Below are 16,737 nucleotides of genomic sequence, written 5' to 3' on the forward strand. Positions count from 1 at the left end.
AGTTTAGAGGAAAAAACACAGGAGGGGGCCAGAGCCCCAACCTAACCTCTTCTCCCATGAGGAGAAAATGAGGAGATCGGATCAGTTCAGTGTTTTTAAGTTTTTTGACTACAAGTCATAGCTGTGGCCAAGTACACACTATAGCCATGACCCAGTTCACAGGTGTGTGTATGCGTGTGTACCCACGTAAAACAAATTTTCACAACAAAATACCCTTCATATGCACGGTGTCCTCTAGTATTTTTAATCTGATTTAATTCTCTTCATTTTGTTCTGGCCCATTCTATTTTGTAAAATGCTGGTCATAACCACTAAATTAATTTTACAGCCCATTAATGCTTCTCAATCAGTTGCTTGAAAAAAAAAAAAAAACCCTGACTAGGAGGTGATCACGAGGGCAGGGGGCCCCCCATCCCTGAAGGCCTCTGACTCACGGCACCCTCCACAAGCATTTGTCCTTGCACCAAGGGGTTCCCAAACACCAGGCCTTACAGGTGAGATCATCTGGAAACTCTAGCTCAGGCCCTTATCAGCCTGCCCTTTGGGACATTGAACCAGCCTCCTGGCCCTGGTTCATCTCCCTGGTGCCAGAGTCCGTCCCTCGGCGCTCCCCTGGGAAAGGACTCTCCGCAGCTCCTCAGCCACGTGGCTCCCTGGCACTCATCACCTCCTGTTGCAGGTGCCTTCTTCAGGTCTGAGCTCTCACTCTTAGCCTGGGCCTTTCCAAAGCAAGAAACATTTCACTCAGCTTTAAACCCCAACTATCTGCCATCTCAGCCCTACTCCTACCTAGCTTCTGACTTCGGAAAGGTACATAACAAATCCAAGTGGGTGCTGAATGAATGAATGAAAAAGGAAGGAAGGAAGGGGGAAGAGGGGAGAGGGAAAATGAGAAATACGCAGTACTGGGTGTGGTGGGCTTGTACGTGGCACAGCTGTGTCCTGTCCACCCCCGACGGAAAATGCTCTCATCCACCCAGTCATGGAACCACAGACTCCCACCCAGTCACCAGAAGGCTCTGGAATCCAACCCCTTCAGATGCTTGAACGCCTTCTAGGACCCTCCCCGCCACACCCATACCCAAGCAGCCAAGATGTCTCCTTTGGGCACTTCCGGCAGAGGGGCATCCTCTCCCCCACAAAGCCCACCCTTCCATCTCACCGAGTCAGCGGGGTCTGGAGGGACTGAAGCCAGACAGACCTGAGAGCCAGCCCAGCCCCACCACTCAGCCACTTTGTGACCGTGGGTGAGCCATGCCTTCTCTGGGCCTTACTCCTCCTCATCCTGAAAGTGGGTCTAATGCCTTCCTTCCAGGCTATCCTGACGATTAGACACAGTGAGTCAAGTGCCCACCTCATGCTCAATGAGAGCTGATGTTCTTTTCCATCCTGTTCTTGCTTTTGCACGGTTCTGACCAAAGAAAAGGGATTTTCCTGCTGCTGGGCTGAAAAGGTCCTCTTGCTGGCTATGTTTCCACCTCCTCAGACCCCAGACCCTGTCTGCTCCTCTGTCCTTGGAGTGTCTGTCCTTGAGCCCTTCTCAATCCACTGCACGGCACAGCCTGGCATCCCTGGCCTCCTGCTAGGCAGGGGGTAGCAGGGAAGCCCCTGCCCTTGGCCCCCTGACCATGCAGTGGACTGAAGTCCTTCACCTGGTTAACCTGTAGCCACAGCGGCCGCCCACACTTGGCCCCGTGACCCACCTCCCACTTCCATGCTGCTAGCAGGGGGGCCCAAAGCACAGCACCTGGGCCCAAAAGAGCCCCGCTGCCCTCCAGAGCCGCTGGCTTCTGAGACCCTCACGTAAAGAGGACTGGCCAGGAACGACTGCTTCGAGGCCACCCAGCTCTGCTGCTGAGTGCCGTGGCTCCTCGGGCCCAGAGGACCCACATGTCTCAGTCTGGTCACTTGTGAATCGAGAAGGTTGAACTGCTTGGGGCACAGCCCACTGTCATCGCAGCCAGCCCATTGCTGGGAAGTGTCTCCTCCTGGGTCCGCATCCCCACTGGATGGGGAGCTCCCTGGGGGCTGAGACCCTTCATGTCTATTCATGTCTATGAGCCCGGCTCCTGGCCCAGCATATGGCCCCAGCAGGCGCTCACTAACGTTCCCTCAGTGGGTGGAGGGACGGCTGACATTTCTCGAGGGCCCACTGTGCACCAAGCTATGCTTTTAGGGCTGTACATTAGCGAACTTCGTCCTCATGACAGCCCTGTGACAGAGGCACTATTCACCCCATTTCTCAGATGAGGAAACAGAGGCACTGAAAGGTCCGGAAGCTTGTCCAAGCCTCCCCAGCTAGTAAGTGGTTGAGCCAGCAGGACTCAAACCCTGGCAATGTGGACCGTCACTTAAGAAGTTTCTGTCTTGGGGTGCCTGGGTGGCTCAGTTGGTTAAGCGACTGCCTTCAGCTCAGGTCATGGTCCTGGAGTCCCGGGATCGAGTCCCGCATCGGGCTCCCTGCTCGGCAGGGAGTCTGCTTCTCCCTCTGACCCTCCTCCCTCTCATGCTCTCTGTCTCTCATTCTCTCTCTCTCAAATAAATAAATAAAATCTTAAAAAAAAAAAAAAAAAGAAGAAGAAGAAGAAGTTTCTGTCAGTCAGAAGACATGAACAGACATTTCTCCAAAGAAGACATCCAAATGGCCAACAGACACATGAAAAAATGCTCAACATCGCTCAGCATCAGGGAAATCCAAATCAAAACCTCAATGAGATACCACCTCACACCAGTCAGAATGGCTAAAATTAACAAGTCAGGAAACAACAGATGTTGGCGAGGATGTGGAGAAAGGGGAACCTTCCTACACTGTTGGTGGGAATGCAAGCTGGTGCAGCTACTCTGGAAAACGGTATGGAGGTTCCTCAAAAAGTTGAAAATAGAGCTACCCTACGACCCAGCAATTGCACTACTGGGTGTTTACCCCAAAGATACAAATGTAGTGATCCGAAGGGGTATGTGCACCCCAATGTTTATAGCAGTGATGTCCACAATAGACAAACTATGGAAAGAGCCAAGATGTCCATCAACAGATGAATGGATAAAGAAGATGTGGTCCATATATATATTACTCAGCCATCAGAAAGGATGAATACCCAACTTTTACATCAACATGGATAGGACTGGAGGAGATCATGCTAAGTGAAATAAGTCAAGCAGAGAAAGTCAATTATCATATGGTTTCACTTATTTGTGGAACATAAGGGATAGCATGGAGGACATTAGGAGAAGGAAGGGAAAAATGAAGGGGGGGAATTAGAGGGGGAGATGAACCATGAGAGACTATGGACTCTGAGAAACAAACTGAGGGTTTTAGAGGGGAGGGAGGTGGAGGGATGGGTTAGCCTGGTGATGGGTATTAAGGAGGGCATGTGCTGCAGGGAGCACTGGGTGTTATCTGCAAACAATGAATCGTGGACCACTACATCAAAATCTAATGATGTATTGTATGGTGACTAATATAACATAATAAAAATTTAAAAAAAAAAGAACTTTCTGTCACATTTTAGGACTCTTCGATGTCATATTCCATGCCTGTGGCCATGGCAGTCTGAATGCTCTCGGATGAAGACTGGAGACGCACAGGGGCTTGTGAAGCTTTGACCTTGTGCACCAGGTCATTCCTGCACAGCTTTAAGAGTTCCATGGGGGGAAGCAAACTTCCTTCACACCTGAGATGCATGACGAAATGATAGGCTGTCTAGAGCGGGGGAGCAGGTGGGGGGGCCCACGAAACCAGACTGGCTGTGGGATTCGGTGATGGGAATAGGCAGGTTCGATATACTATTCCCTCTTCTTCTGTATAAATGTGTACACTTCCAATTTTAAGACTTTAAATTGTTTAAACAAAATAAAATTAAGTCCATGACTATCATAAAACCCACACAGGTGGCCCCAGGGCTTCTGTCTTCTCTGTGTCCAAATCCATTTCCTTCTCTTTTGCCTTGACTACTCCCATTCATTTTGCCCTTGCTTTTCAGCTAGAAATAGTCAGCTCTGATCGGTAACCTCCTTTAGAGCGCATGTATGGAGTGTTTTCATGCTCATGTGGGACCTCAGATCTGTCTGGAGGGAAGAGCCTGGGATTTGGCATCAAATACCTTGCAACCTGGGGTCAATCATTTCTCCTCCTGCAGCCTCAGTTGCCTGTCTGTGGAATGGGTTGAATGCCAGCCCGATGTCTAGCACATGATAAACCTTCAATAAATGCTACCTATTATTATTGTTGTCTTATTAAGTGAGAAGAAATGAAAATGTACATTGCTTTATTGGACAGTTAGGAATGGTTGGGAGTAGAAAAATGGGCTTCTGTCTTCTTCAATCACCAATTTTTTTCATGGTAACCCTCTCTGAACTTTCCAGACATGGATGAAAACACCCCCATACACACCCACCCGGGCTGGCCATTCCTAGCTATGCAGAAACCTCAAAGGAATGGGCGAGGTGAAAGCAAAGGAGAATAAAGATAAGTTATTATCTTACTGAATCTTTCACAACCTGTGCAGCATGGATTCCTATTCCCACTTCATGGGTGGGAAAACTGAAGCTTTAGAGAGATGAAGTAAATGCCCAAACCCACTCAGCTAGTGAGTGGGAGAGCTGGAATGTGAACACTTCTTCTATTTTCTAAACAGGAAACAGACTCACACATTAAAATTACACTAAGGCCCGGGATGCCTGGGTGGCTCAGTTGGTTAAGCGTCTGCCTTCAGCTCAGGTCATGATCCGAGGGTCCTGGGATCGAGCCCCGCATCGGGCTCCCTGCTCAGTGGAGAGCCTGCTTCTCCCTCTCCCTCTGCCTGCCACTCCCCCTGCTTGTGCTCTCTCTCTCTCTCTGACAAATAAATAAGTAAAATCTTTAAAATTACACTAAGACATTGATAATGGCTCCATGTCAGGGGTCCTCAGAGAAAACAGTGATGCCTACTCTTCTGGAATGGACAACACGCTCAGGCCTGAGGCCTGCCCTGTGCGAAGGGCCTGACTAGCCAGCCTGGGTGCAGGGCCATGACCATGATAAAGAGGAGGTCCTGGGAGGGACACCTGGAGGCCGTGGGGGACACGGGGCTGACTTCAAAAGAATGTCAGGGGCCCAGAGGGCACAACAGCCCCATGGGGTGAGTCACGTTCTCTGGGTGCAGTCCAGACTTTTACTCTAAGTCCAGACCATACAGCCAATTGCCTGCCTCCTGGTCATCTCATTTTGGATATCCCACAGCACTCCAGTCCTGCGTGTCCCAACCAAACACTCCTGCCAACCTGTTCCTCCTCAGGGGTCCTCATGTCAGGAATGGCACCGCTGTCCCCCCATTCGGCCAAGCCAGAGACCCAGAGGCACACTCTCCAATATACCCCCAGATCAAGCCCAGTCAGGTGGACTCTCCAATCCCTGCTGAATCCAGACACGTCTCTGCCCCCCACCCCCAGCCTCAGTCTAAGCTACCCTCTCCCTCACCCTCACCTGGATTCAGGGTAGAATTCCTGCCACATCTCACGCCTCCTGCACTGCCCCCCACACCGTCCGTCCTCTACCCTGTGACCAGGGGGGCCTTCCTGAAGTCCACCTCCAACCACACCACCCTGCTCCCTCTCAGCCCAAGGAGCCCAGCAGGACAGAGGAGAAAGAGACGGATGCCCTCCGGCTTCCTGGTTCCTGTCCCCCAGCACTCCGCTGACTCCCCTCCCTGTCCACCTGTCCTCCAGGCCACCCTCCAGTCTGTTTCCTGCCCCACGTCCTTCTCCACCCCCTGTCCTCAGGCTCCTGCCCTCAGGCTCCCACCCTCACTCCCCGTGCCTGGGGCTCCAGGGACAGCTACGTCCCCGCTTTTCCAAAGTTCACATTACGCCACTTCCCTTTTACAGAAGCCCTACATGAGTCCCTGGTTCCACTAGCCAAAAGAAATCCACGGGGGAGTTTCCCCTTTACGAAAAAAGGCCAAAAGCAAAAAGTGTCCAGCGTTTGTTTCACAGCAAGCCGGGAGAGAAGCAGCAGGGACCCTGGGAGTGAGAGGGACCCCCGTCACACCCCTTCCCCAGGAGACACCCCAGGAGACACATGTCCACCAAGCCACCAGCGCTTTGAACTGCGTCCGTGAGCCCTGGTGCTTTATCTCCATTTAGTTTGTGCATCTGTTAGCAAGATGTGTCTTAGGGTAACAGAAAAGCCTGAGAACAGTTATTTTGGGGTCTGGGAGCACTCAAAAGTTCTTCCACATAATGGCTTTATAGCATTCTGGCTTCTGAAAGGTTTCGTAGCGGACAGTGGGGAAGCCTGTATCTGCTTTCCCAAGTGACCCCCGGCATGTCTGTCTGTCCACGACTCCTCTCCTGCCTCTCACCCTCCACGGCACCCCCTCGACAACCTAACCAGACACACTAGGACACCAGAAAGTAACAGTTCTACTTTCTCTCATATTTTGGGCTAGTCTTTTCCGTTCTTAGATCATTTAAGATGAAATATTTAAGTTCCAATGATTTGGGGTGAGAATTCTTAATGGCTGGCATTTGGACCGGACTGTCAGGTCTCAAAGTCCCTTCACATTCTCTCCTCATGTGATCTTCCCAAAGCTGGGGGTTAGGTGGGTCAGGGTTATCACACCTGATTTATAAATGAGGAAACTGAGGCACTCAGATTTTCCAGAAACTAAAGGGCCAGGAGTCCAACCCAGCTCCTCCAACACCATACCTGGGCTCTTCCAATTCCACTCTGGCTCCGAACTGGAGATAAACAGAAATCTGTTCACTGACCCAGGAACCCATCCGTGGTTCCTGTCCACCTAGCCAGCCTCCTACAAGTCAGCTAACCTGATGCCTTTCTGCCAGTTTCCACGAGTCGCCAACATCAAAGAAGACAGTTGCCAAGAACATGCAGTTGTCCAGCAGGCTCGTTTTCAGTCTGACCCCAATAACTCACCTCGAGGTTGTGGAAAGCATCTCAGCGGGGAAGCGGTGCATGTGGCCCCAGTGAACAATCTGCTTCTCGGGGCTGTGCTTCGAGCTTCTCCAGCCTCTTGGTTATTGACTGCTTCTGATATTCTGGTGTTCTGCCCAGTTCTCTTCACAGCACCCAAAAACCCCAGAGAAAAGGCAAACATCCAGTCAAATATTTACCAGAGAATCGAAAGCGGGCAGGTGGCCGTCTTCCTTGTTTCAGAAGACAACTGGCTATTTTTCTGCACTTCTTCCCCTTTGCTTTCTCATTTGCAAAGCAGGAACTACCTCCTCGTTCCTCTCTCCTGGACACTTGCTATCTGTGTTAGCCCCCTGGGATGGGCACAGGGCCCCCTGAGCTATCAGAACTTTGCCCGGCAGCTAAGGCCTCTTGGGCTAGCTATAAAAATTTTTATAGGCAATAAAGTAGGACTCTGCCTCAAGGCAATAAACTAGGAAACTAAGACCACCGGCCTCAAGATTCTTTTTGGAGAAGGCCACCCATTGCCAGGAGAAGAGGCTGGAGACAAGCTCAAAACTGAACCCCACCCACACAGCAGAACCGGCTAGCTGTCCACCAGGATTCCTGATCCCTTTCCATAAAGTGAGGATGCTGCTAGGAAGGATCAGGCCCTGGCCTCTAGGAACAGACTTGGGGCTGAGGCTCACCAATGAATGTGAGCAGAGGTGACAGGGGTTACTTCTGGGCCAAGACAGTTAAGAAGCAAGTGTGTCTTTTCCACCTTCCCCTTCCCCATCTGCTGGCTTAGGACTCCAAGGCCCTAAAGAAATGGGATGGGGGGAGCCTGGGTCCCTGAATCACTCTGTAGGGGAATCTGTTCTCTGCACCAACTGTCCTCTCACACACTAGTCTGTGAGCAAGAAATAAAGTTCTGTCCTAAGCCAGTCAAGCGCGGGCCTCTTTTTACAGAGAATGTTGCCCCAGCAGACGCGGCACAGAATGTGGAGGACCCGTAAGCATCATGCGGCCCAAGTCCTTTATGCTAAGGGTAAGAAAACTAAGGTTTAGGGAAGGGACGTGTACTAATAGGACTGGCCAAGCCTCAGAAAGCCCGCCGTGCCCGCGGAGCGGTGCCAGGGACGTGAGCAGCCACCCTGATGCCACAGGACTCTGCCCCAGGGGACCACTGATGGGACCAAATGCCCGGCCCAAGACAGCCGGTCCTAAACTACGTCAACCCATTATCTGTGATGGACGCTCTGCCCCGCAGACCACCTATCTCGGGAGGCTGGCCTCGAGACACAGAGCAAGAGCCGAGCGCTCGTCAGCGGAGAACCAAATAACACACAGACAGACGCGGGGACCTGAGGAGTAGTGCGTCCTGATCAGGCCCGAACACTCCTCTCTTGCTGCTGAGAACCAGTTAAGATTTCCCGGGCACCACCATGGCCACGGATTCCAAAAGGTCTTCCAGGCCGAATGGGAACGAGACCCCGGGCATCCCTGTCTGTCGGGTCACCGCCCGCCTCAGCAGCTCGGCCAGGCGACAGCAGCACCAGGCTCCCCTCCCCTGCTCTCACTCCATTCGCTCTGCCACCGGCCCTTCTCACGAACCCCTTCACCTGTGTGTGGGGGGCGCGCGCTTCCTCCTTTCCCTCCTGCCAGCCTGGAGGCTGCATCACAATGGTGCAGCCACAACAGGGAAGGAGCTGGGGCCCCTGCAGCAACACTGGGAGACAGACGCTGCTTCCAGGCTCCTCTGGATCTTCAGGGAGCAAGGAACAGGCACGCACTCCAAGTGCCTGGGGTTAACGGGGTTTCCTATGACTCCCCCGCAGGGCCTGGGGCCCAGCCTGCGAAGGCGCTGGAAACTCAAACTGCTCTTGGGAATGGTTCCTCCACCCCCGTGGCCGAGGGCTCGCTCATTCTCTTGTCTCTCTCTCTTTGGGTATTCTTTTGCTTCAGTCTCTCTATGGTGAGTCCCTTTGCTTTTTTATAGTTTCTGCTCTCTCATGGCTTCGACTCAGCACTGTCCTGACGAGTATCCTTTCAGCTTCTCCCCCCACAGTTCACCCCCTCCTCTGCAGGGTTCCCGCAGTTCTAACTGCTAAGAGCAAAGCTCTGTCCCGGTTTATCTTTACAGGTGCACAGGTCATAGGTCAGTCTTCGTTCTTCTGTCTTGGGCTCAGTCATACAGCCCTTGTCTTACTTTGCTAGGGCGGCCATTCCAAATACCAAATACCACGTACAGCGGGGGCTTAAACAACAGAATTTGTTCTTTCTCAGTTCTGGAAGCTGGAAGTCCAAGATCAAGGTGTGAGCAGGGCTGGTTTCTACTGAGGCTCCTCCCTTGGGCTTGCAGAGCAGTGCCCCCTCAGTGTCTCCACGCGGCCTCCCCACTGCGCATGTGCATCCCCGGTGTGTGTTTCTCTCTCTGTGTGTGTCTTAATCTCCCCTTCTTAGGAGGACATGAATCAGATTGGATTGGAGTCCACCCTGATGGCCTCATTTTAACTTAACTATTTCTTTAGAAGGCCTGTCTCCAAATACAGCCACAGCCTAAAACACCCGCGGTTAGGGCTTCAAGGTATGTGTTTGCCGGGGGACATAATTCAGTCCGTAACACCCCTGGTCCAATCAGCGCTGGTGGAGCAGGAGAGGGCCCCACGGGCAGCTAACAGAACCATAACTGCCAGATTCAGGCCATTTGTGTTTGATCCCTTTACTCCTACAAAGAACAGCTTCTCCCCCTTCTGCTTATCACCCCTGTTCTTGTTCAGCAAGTCCTACATAATATCTGGCATGAAGTGTCTCCGGGCCACTACGGTGTAATCTTGCTTCTCCTGGCATGGCCTGAATCTCTCATGGCATGTATTAGGCCTTCTTTATGTGCTCCGTGACACATATGTATGGAGAAGCAGTCTGGGGCAGTGGTTCGGTGTGTGGACTTTGGGGCCTACTCCACTGTGAACTAGCTGTCTAATTTTGACCAAATCACTGCTACCCTCTCTGATCTTCGGTTTAATCTGAGATAAGGTGTACGTGCTACATGGTCACCTGAGGTTGAAATGAGCCAATACGCACGAAGTGTTTTAGGAGGGTGCCCGACACACAGGAAGCACTCGATGAACATTAGCCATTTGGGGGGCGCCCACTCTCTGCTGGGTACCAATGGAGTAGACAGTCACATCCCAGTTTGTCATGTCTAAGTCCCAGCTCCCCTCGTAGATCACGGTGACTTGGAAGCCACGACCAGATCCGGTTCAACTCAGCGTCTGGAATACAGGGGAGGCCTTGTAAATGCTTATTCTCAAAACTGAAAATGACGAATGGAAAATGAGAAAGAGACATAGGAGGATCAGGTCCAATGTGACTCTGTTACTGGCTGTCTGGAAACAAAGAAACACTGTAAATGTGTTTCCTCCAAAACCAGGCCCTCTCCTTCCCTGGAAGAAGCAGTTCTTGGTGCATCCAGGCTACACAGTTCAGAGAAAATAACTGCAAAGCTCTTCTCCCTCCAGACACGTGGAGATGCTATCTCTTCCGGGAGGTTCCATCTGCCAGGTGCTTCCTGACTCCATTGCCCAGGCTTCAAACGGCTATTTTAAATTCTTGGATTATAATGGTGGTTTCCCTCAATTCTACAATTCCTCTCTTCACACCATTCAGGAAAGGTAATTGTTGAATTGCCACCGACTGCCCTGGGGAGGCTGGGAAGGCAGCCACCTTAAAGTGGGAAGAAAGCTAAATTGCCTGACCTAAAATGCTCGAGTTCAGCAAAATTTCATCCACAGTAATAAGGACCCGTTCCTGAGTGGCTACGATGCTCCAGACATGGCCCCTCTGAACCTGGAGGCAGCCCTATGTGATAGACTTCATTTTCTCTCTTTCAAGCTTTCTCACTTTAGTGTTGAATCTAAACAAAGAACTTGATGTGCATTTGTAGAACATTTCAACATTTGATTTCTCTCTACCATTCTAACTTATGCAAACCGTTCTGAAATTTGCTTCTTCTATCCAATGCACATTAATCCTTTCTGAAGTTGTGAGACATTTGAATACTTGTGCTGAGTTCATCTACACAACCAATAAAAGCACTGAATAGAGCCCCATAGCACTCCGCTAGAGACCTCTTTCCAGGAGCTGTGCAATGAGAGAGTGAGGAAAGAGATGAATAACTACACCAGAACCCAGGCTAGGCAGGCTTACTGTCTTGCAGGTGGGTATTTAGCAGGGTTCAGAGTTTGGTGACAGGCCAGAAGCGAATTCAGCAGTGCATCACAAAGACCCTGCTTCTTTCTTGAGCATTGGGAGCTTATCACAGGACAGCCTCTGTTTATTCCAAAGACATATGGCTGGTTTAATTATTAAATTCAGAAACAAAAGAACCCAGATATCCAGATGATCTAGTGCAATTTCTTTACTAGGTAGCAATGACAGCTTTCTGGAGCAGGTATGCCCCTTAACTAGAGACAATTTTTCTCACTTCAAAAAAGAATGAAACGAACCTATATTCCAATCCTGCCCCCTCTCTACACAAATAAGCCTGGCTCCCCCTGCTGGCAGAATGAAGACAAACTCAATGGGGCCCCGTCCCCGTTTATCTTCCCAGACTAGACACAACTCTGGGTAAGTCAGCAGGAGATCTGGACTCACCTCTCAGGCGCCATCCACTTCCCCTGCCCTCACCCATTCGTTCTTGTCACAAATATTTACAAAGTACCTGTATGCCAAGAAGTATGCCAGTCCCCGAGGATAGGTATTCTAGGGACACACCTTGGGCCCTCATCCCATGTTAGGCCAAGATCCTGGTATTCTAGGGACATACCTTGGGCCCTCATCCCATGTTAGGCCAAGATCCTGGTATTCTAGGGACACACCTTGGGCCCTCATCCCATGTTGGGCCAAGATCCTGGCTTAGGCACAGTGTCCTCCCTGGGGAGGGTTTGGTGCTTTGCAATTGCTCACAGATGGAATGCACAGAATGAGATTACCACACCAGAAGGGAGACTGGGACAAATTGCTGGGTTGGGGTTGCGCAGGGACAGACCGGAGCAGCAGATCTGACCCTGCAAAGGCCATTTCTGGAGCACCAGGAGGGGGACCCATTTAAACCGAAGGCCAACCACGTACTGGAAAAGGAGTTCCGTGCTGGGACACCCAGAGGCCTGGGTCCTTCCCTCAGCTCTGCCCTGCAGGGCTCTGCAACTTTGAGCAAGTTTCTTCCCATTCTTCCCATTCTCACCCTCTGTAAAGTGAGGATGTTGGAGGTGGTCCCTAAAGACCCTTTCTCCTTACCTGACCCCACTTGGATGTCACCTCCGTGAAGCCTTCCCTGATTTCCTTCAAGAACCCCATGGCTTCAGACAGACTCATACCTCTGAGCACACAGTGATTATCTGTACCCATTTCTGTTCTCATCTCCTAACCGAGAGTGCTTCGTGCCAGCACGTTGGTTCATTCGAATTATCAGGAATGACTGAACTAATGAATGAGGAACAAGGTCATTTCTAGATCTGTAATCCCTACATTGTCCACAAGGTGGCAGTGTGCACAGGTGGCCGCCACACAAACCTTGCATTTGGTGGAAGCGCTGGGAAAGATGCTGAAGGGAAAAACAGAACCAGGGACTTTCCTCAAAGACTTATCCTCTGGCTCCCCGGTGCGTATGTACTATCCCTTTCCTCCCCACCTTTAAGGTGTCAGTCTGTCAGACAGCAACACAGACCCGAGCTATGGGGCTCAGGCCTGGATTCCATGTTTCCTAGCACCTACTGACTCCTCAAAGATCAGTTTAGAGAGCACTTTTTCAGAAGGTGGACTCTTTTCCCCCAGCACTTTTCTGTAGTCACGTTTATTGCACTGAAATTGCTTCCAATCTGCCTTCCTGAGGCCACCCTCTTGTGCACACAGCGCCTGGCTTACTCATCTAACCCCCTGGTGCCCTGCACAGGCCTGGTAAGCAGTATCAGGCCCTCCGAGAGCTTTGCTGAATGAAGAATGAATCAATGAATCTACAAATTAGGGACGTGATGGAGCAAGCTGAACAGAGAACCATCTCCCCTCCAACAGAGAGACACCTGAGAATAAGAAAAAAAAACAACTACAGTTGACCCTTGAACAATGTGGAAGGGGGTAGCACTGACCATCTGCATCGCTGAAAATCTGCACACAACTTTTGACTCCCCGAAACGTAACTGCTAATAGCATGCTGTTGATCAGAAGCCTTACCGATAATGCAGTTGACCGTACATATTTTATATGTCCTATGTATTGAATACCGAATTCTTACAATAAAGTAAGCTAGAGAAAAAAAAAATGTTATTAAGAAAAATCACAAGGAAAACACATTTATGGGACTGTACTATAAGAGAAATCTGCAGGGCGGCTGGGTGGCTCAGTCGGTTAAGCATCTGCCTTCAGCTCAGGTCATGATCTCGGGGTCCTGGGATCGAGCCCCGCATCGGGCTCCCTGCTCCGCAGGAAGCCTGCTTCTCCCTCTGCCTCTCCCCCTGCTTGTGCTCTCTCTCACGCTCTCTCTCTCTCAAATAAATAAAATCTTTTTTTAAAAAAGAAATCTGCCTATAGGTGGATCTGCACAGCTGAAATCTGTGTTGTTTGAGGGTCAGCTGTACACGTTTATGTTGACACCAGCTCAGGAAGAGACCATATACTCCTTGGCACAATAATGACACACTGTTACTTGGAAAGGAGTAGAGCCAAGGGCATGTTAAAGGGAGGCAAATGCTTTCCTCAAGTGAAACTAGGCTAGGCTGCCTTCTAAGAAAATGAATCGTCTCCACGGCAAGGTGACTGCTCTTTCAATTATTTATGAGGAAACTGATGGCAGCTGATAACTCTCCTGGTAAAAAAGGAAAGTTCCAGGGGCTTCCACGTGACCCTGCCTCTTACAATAGCCCTTCCTCCATGTGTCACCGAACTGATGTTGGGATTCTGCCAGTTGCCAAATGTGTATATTCACTGCGAATTTTTTGATAAAGATTTATTTATTTATTTATTTGACAGAGAGAGAGAGCAGGGGGAAGGGCAGAGGGAGAGGGACAGAGAGAATCCCAAGCTGACTCCCTGCTAAATGTGGAGCCTGACACGGGACTCGATCTCACAACCCCAAGATCATGACCTGAGCTGAAATCAAGAGTCAGATGCTTAACTGACGGCGCCACCCAGGGGCCCCATGGTTCACTGTGATCTGATCGTGGGCCCTGAGCGCTGCAAGCCCCCCTTTAACTGTGGGCTACAGTGAGCCACTCTAGTAAAGGGTCAGAGGTCCTTCTGGGAAGGCCTTAGAGGAGGATTTATAGAATCTGTTTAACATCCTTCTTTAAGGGGACCTGGCCTCTCCTAATTAAGTCTGAAAATTGGATAAGAGAACCTGGTGATTCAAATCAACTTTTGGACACCAGACCTGGAGTTTTTCTCCATTGTACACAGCAAGTAACATTTTAGTAGGATGCTCACTATTTCATTCCTAGGGACATTAGGACAACCAGACAATGCCAAAGACCCCTGTGAGTCAAAACTAGGAGGTACACTCCATCCTACTGTCTGTCATGGTAACTACACCCTGCTACATCTTTGGCAGCTAAGTGCTACCACTTGGCCTCTGGTCTTCTGCAATCTCACCATCCCCAGAGGACTCAGGGCGCTCCTTTCAATGGGGGCAGCTCTCATCATCGTATGTGGCCAACACGGGAGAGCACCCACAGAGCTTTTCAGGGATAGCAGTGCTCCCCTCGCTAATGAAGTTCCCAGTGTCACAGGGAAGGAGATGGCCTCTGGACCCCCGTGGGGAATGTAGTGGGTGGTTGGCTGTGCAGGCTGTCCATAATAAATCTATTTCAACATCTCCCCTAAGCCTTTTTTTAGAATTTATTTATTTATTTGGCAGAGAGAGAGAGAGCACAAGCAGGGGGGAAAGCAGGCTCCCCGTTGAGCAGGGAGCCCGACGTGGGGCTCGATCCCAGGACCTTGGGATCATGACCTGAGCCGAAGGCAGACGCTTAACAACTGAGCCACCCAAGCGCCCCTACTCCTAAGCTTTTTTATTTCTTCCTTTGCAACACACTAGGGAAGTACTGGCATCTGGAATTAACTAAATGCGGATAATCATTAAGCCTCAGTTTCACTTAAACAGCTAAGTAAAGTGCAGGCACTTCCAGCTACGCAAACCAACACATTGAAAACCAACACACGAATCTCAGGTAAGTACACTCATATCAACTCAATAAAAAGTTATATTCTGTTCTCTTTGGTCTTCCATCCTTAGAATCCATTCTTGCACGTAATCCCCAAGCTGCTGCAATGTAATTTAGCAAAATCTTGACATTCTCGTGGTATAGAAGCTATATTTTCTCAGATTAGACTTTGTACTTGCCCTGCTCAAGTATATGGAACTCTAAGGCCGGTTGTGAGTCCAGTGGCAACAAGAGGCAGGTGGGGTGGGTCTTGAAGAGAAAAGGTATGCCTTGCAAGGGAACAGCCCTTAGCAGGGTCCTTAAACAAGGGAAAGTGAATCCTCTCAGACATAATCTGTAAACTGCTTCCACTGGGGGTGGGGGAAGCTCAGAATAACTCAGAGGCTCAAGATTCTCAACTTCATCTGCTTCACCTGAGTCCACCCAAATATCCCCATTCCAAATCCAGTACCTACACACGGTTGTTGTATTAATTTGTGTGGGTTTTATAGTTGTTTACAGCAAGAGGGTAAAGCTTCTATCATATCTTGGCTGCTCAGCATCTAAATTTCCATCTTTACAGAGCTCCGTATCTTGCAATGTTCCCTCTTATGCAGTATTTAATTGAAATCTGTCCCTCCATAACTACCACCCCTCATGCATGAAAACCCACCCCTCTCTCCACTCTGGAACGTTCCACCAGAGACCTGGAGTCAGGGATTTTGTTTTCTCTCAGACTGGATTAGGGCCTTCTATGAATGGCCTGACTTTTAAGCTTGAGATTCAAGACTCTGGCGCGTTTATGGAGAAACCTCTCCTCACCTTACCTCCTCAGACTGGGACATTTACCCACTTCAAGAGCTGCTGAGTGCATGCGCCCACCCTAAGTGCTGTATAAGCTAGCCTCCCATGTGTGCCAGCAGTGAGCAGAGGAGGTAGAACATCATGGGAACTCACTACCTATCAGACAACAGAGGTGCCTCATCCCCCTTCCCTGCCAGGAGAACTCATCTTTTTTTTTCCCCCTATAATCTTAAGGGGCCGACAGATGTTGCCCACGGTGTTAACTGGCACTCTGGGAACCAGAGTTCATTGGGCTACTTCCATTAAAGGAAATGGACACCAATCCAAGAAGCTTCTCCATCTCTAAGGAATCAGAAAAGGAAGAAAACTCCCCAGGGCAAATGAGAGTTAAGGGGTGAGCAGGAAAAGCCATCCATACAGCTGGGTCAGCAAGTCCCTCCCATCCCATGCCTTCACTTGGCCACACATCCAACTCCAGCAATCAGGAACCCCTGGAGGTTCCCGTGTGGGTCCCCTGCCAGGGCTGGGCCAGGGATAGGATACACAGAGCCTGATTGCTGGCAGGGGCCACATGCATAAATAACTGACTACATGCTACCATGTCTTTCCAACACCCACTCCCCACTAACCGCAGATGTGCGTCAGGACATTCATCACAGCGCTACTTGTACTAACAAAAGGACTCAAAACAACTGGCTAAATGATTGCAGTTTTTCTGCAATTAAACGCTGTGCAAAGTTTAAAAGTCTGAGGCCAATCCAAAACAGATCGCCAGATCTCATCACAACCAAAGTCAGTTTTGACTGAGAAATAAACCATGGCTTCAGTAGCATTCAGGGGAGAAAA

General features: G+C 50.2%; 1 protein-coding gene across 2 annotated transcripts in view; it reads right to left on the minus strand.

Annotated features, from left to right (window-relative positions):
* LOC118017927 (stimulated by retinoic acid gene 6 protein-like) overlaps window positions 1-16,737 on the minus strand; it is a 59,828-nt gene that overhangs the window by 42,298 nt on the left and 793 nt on the right. Inside the window, exons 1-2 of one of the 2 annotated variants that reach the window (XM_035016263.1) lie at window positions 9,977-10,123; window positions 6,914-7,055 (exon numbers count right to left, since the gene is read on the minus strand). The exons of the other annotated variant lie outside the window; for it this stretch is intronic. Of the exons in view, the coding sequence (XP_034872154.1) occupies window positions 6,914-6,954 (41 nt within the window). The 5' untranslated portion in view covers window positions 6,955-7,055; window positions 9,977-10,123. Of the gene's footprint in view, window positions 1-6,913; window positions 7,056-9,976; window positions 10,124-16,737 lie in introns of those variants that run through there. 2 annotated transcript variants of the gene reach the window in all.

This window comes from Mirounga leonina, unplaced genomic scaffold (genome assembly GCF_011800145.1).
Source record: "Mirounga leonina isolate KUSES-001 unplaced genomic scaffold, KU_Mleo_1.0 Mir_170, whole genome shotgun sequence".
Taxonomy (NCBI): domain Eukaryota; kingdom Metazoa; phylum Chordata; class Mammalia; order Carnivora; family Phocidae; genus Mirounga; species Mirounga leonina.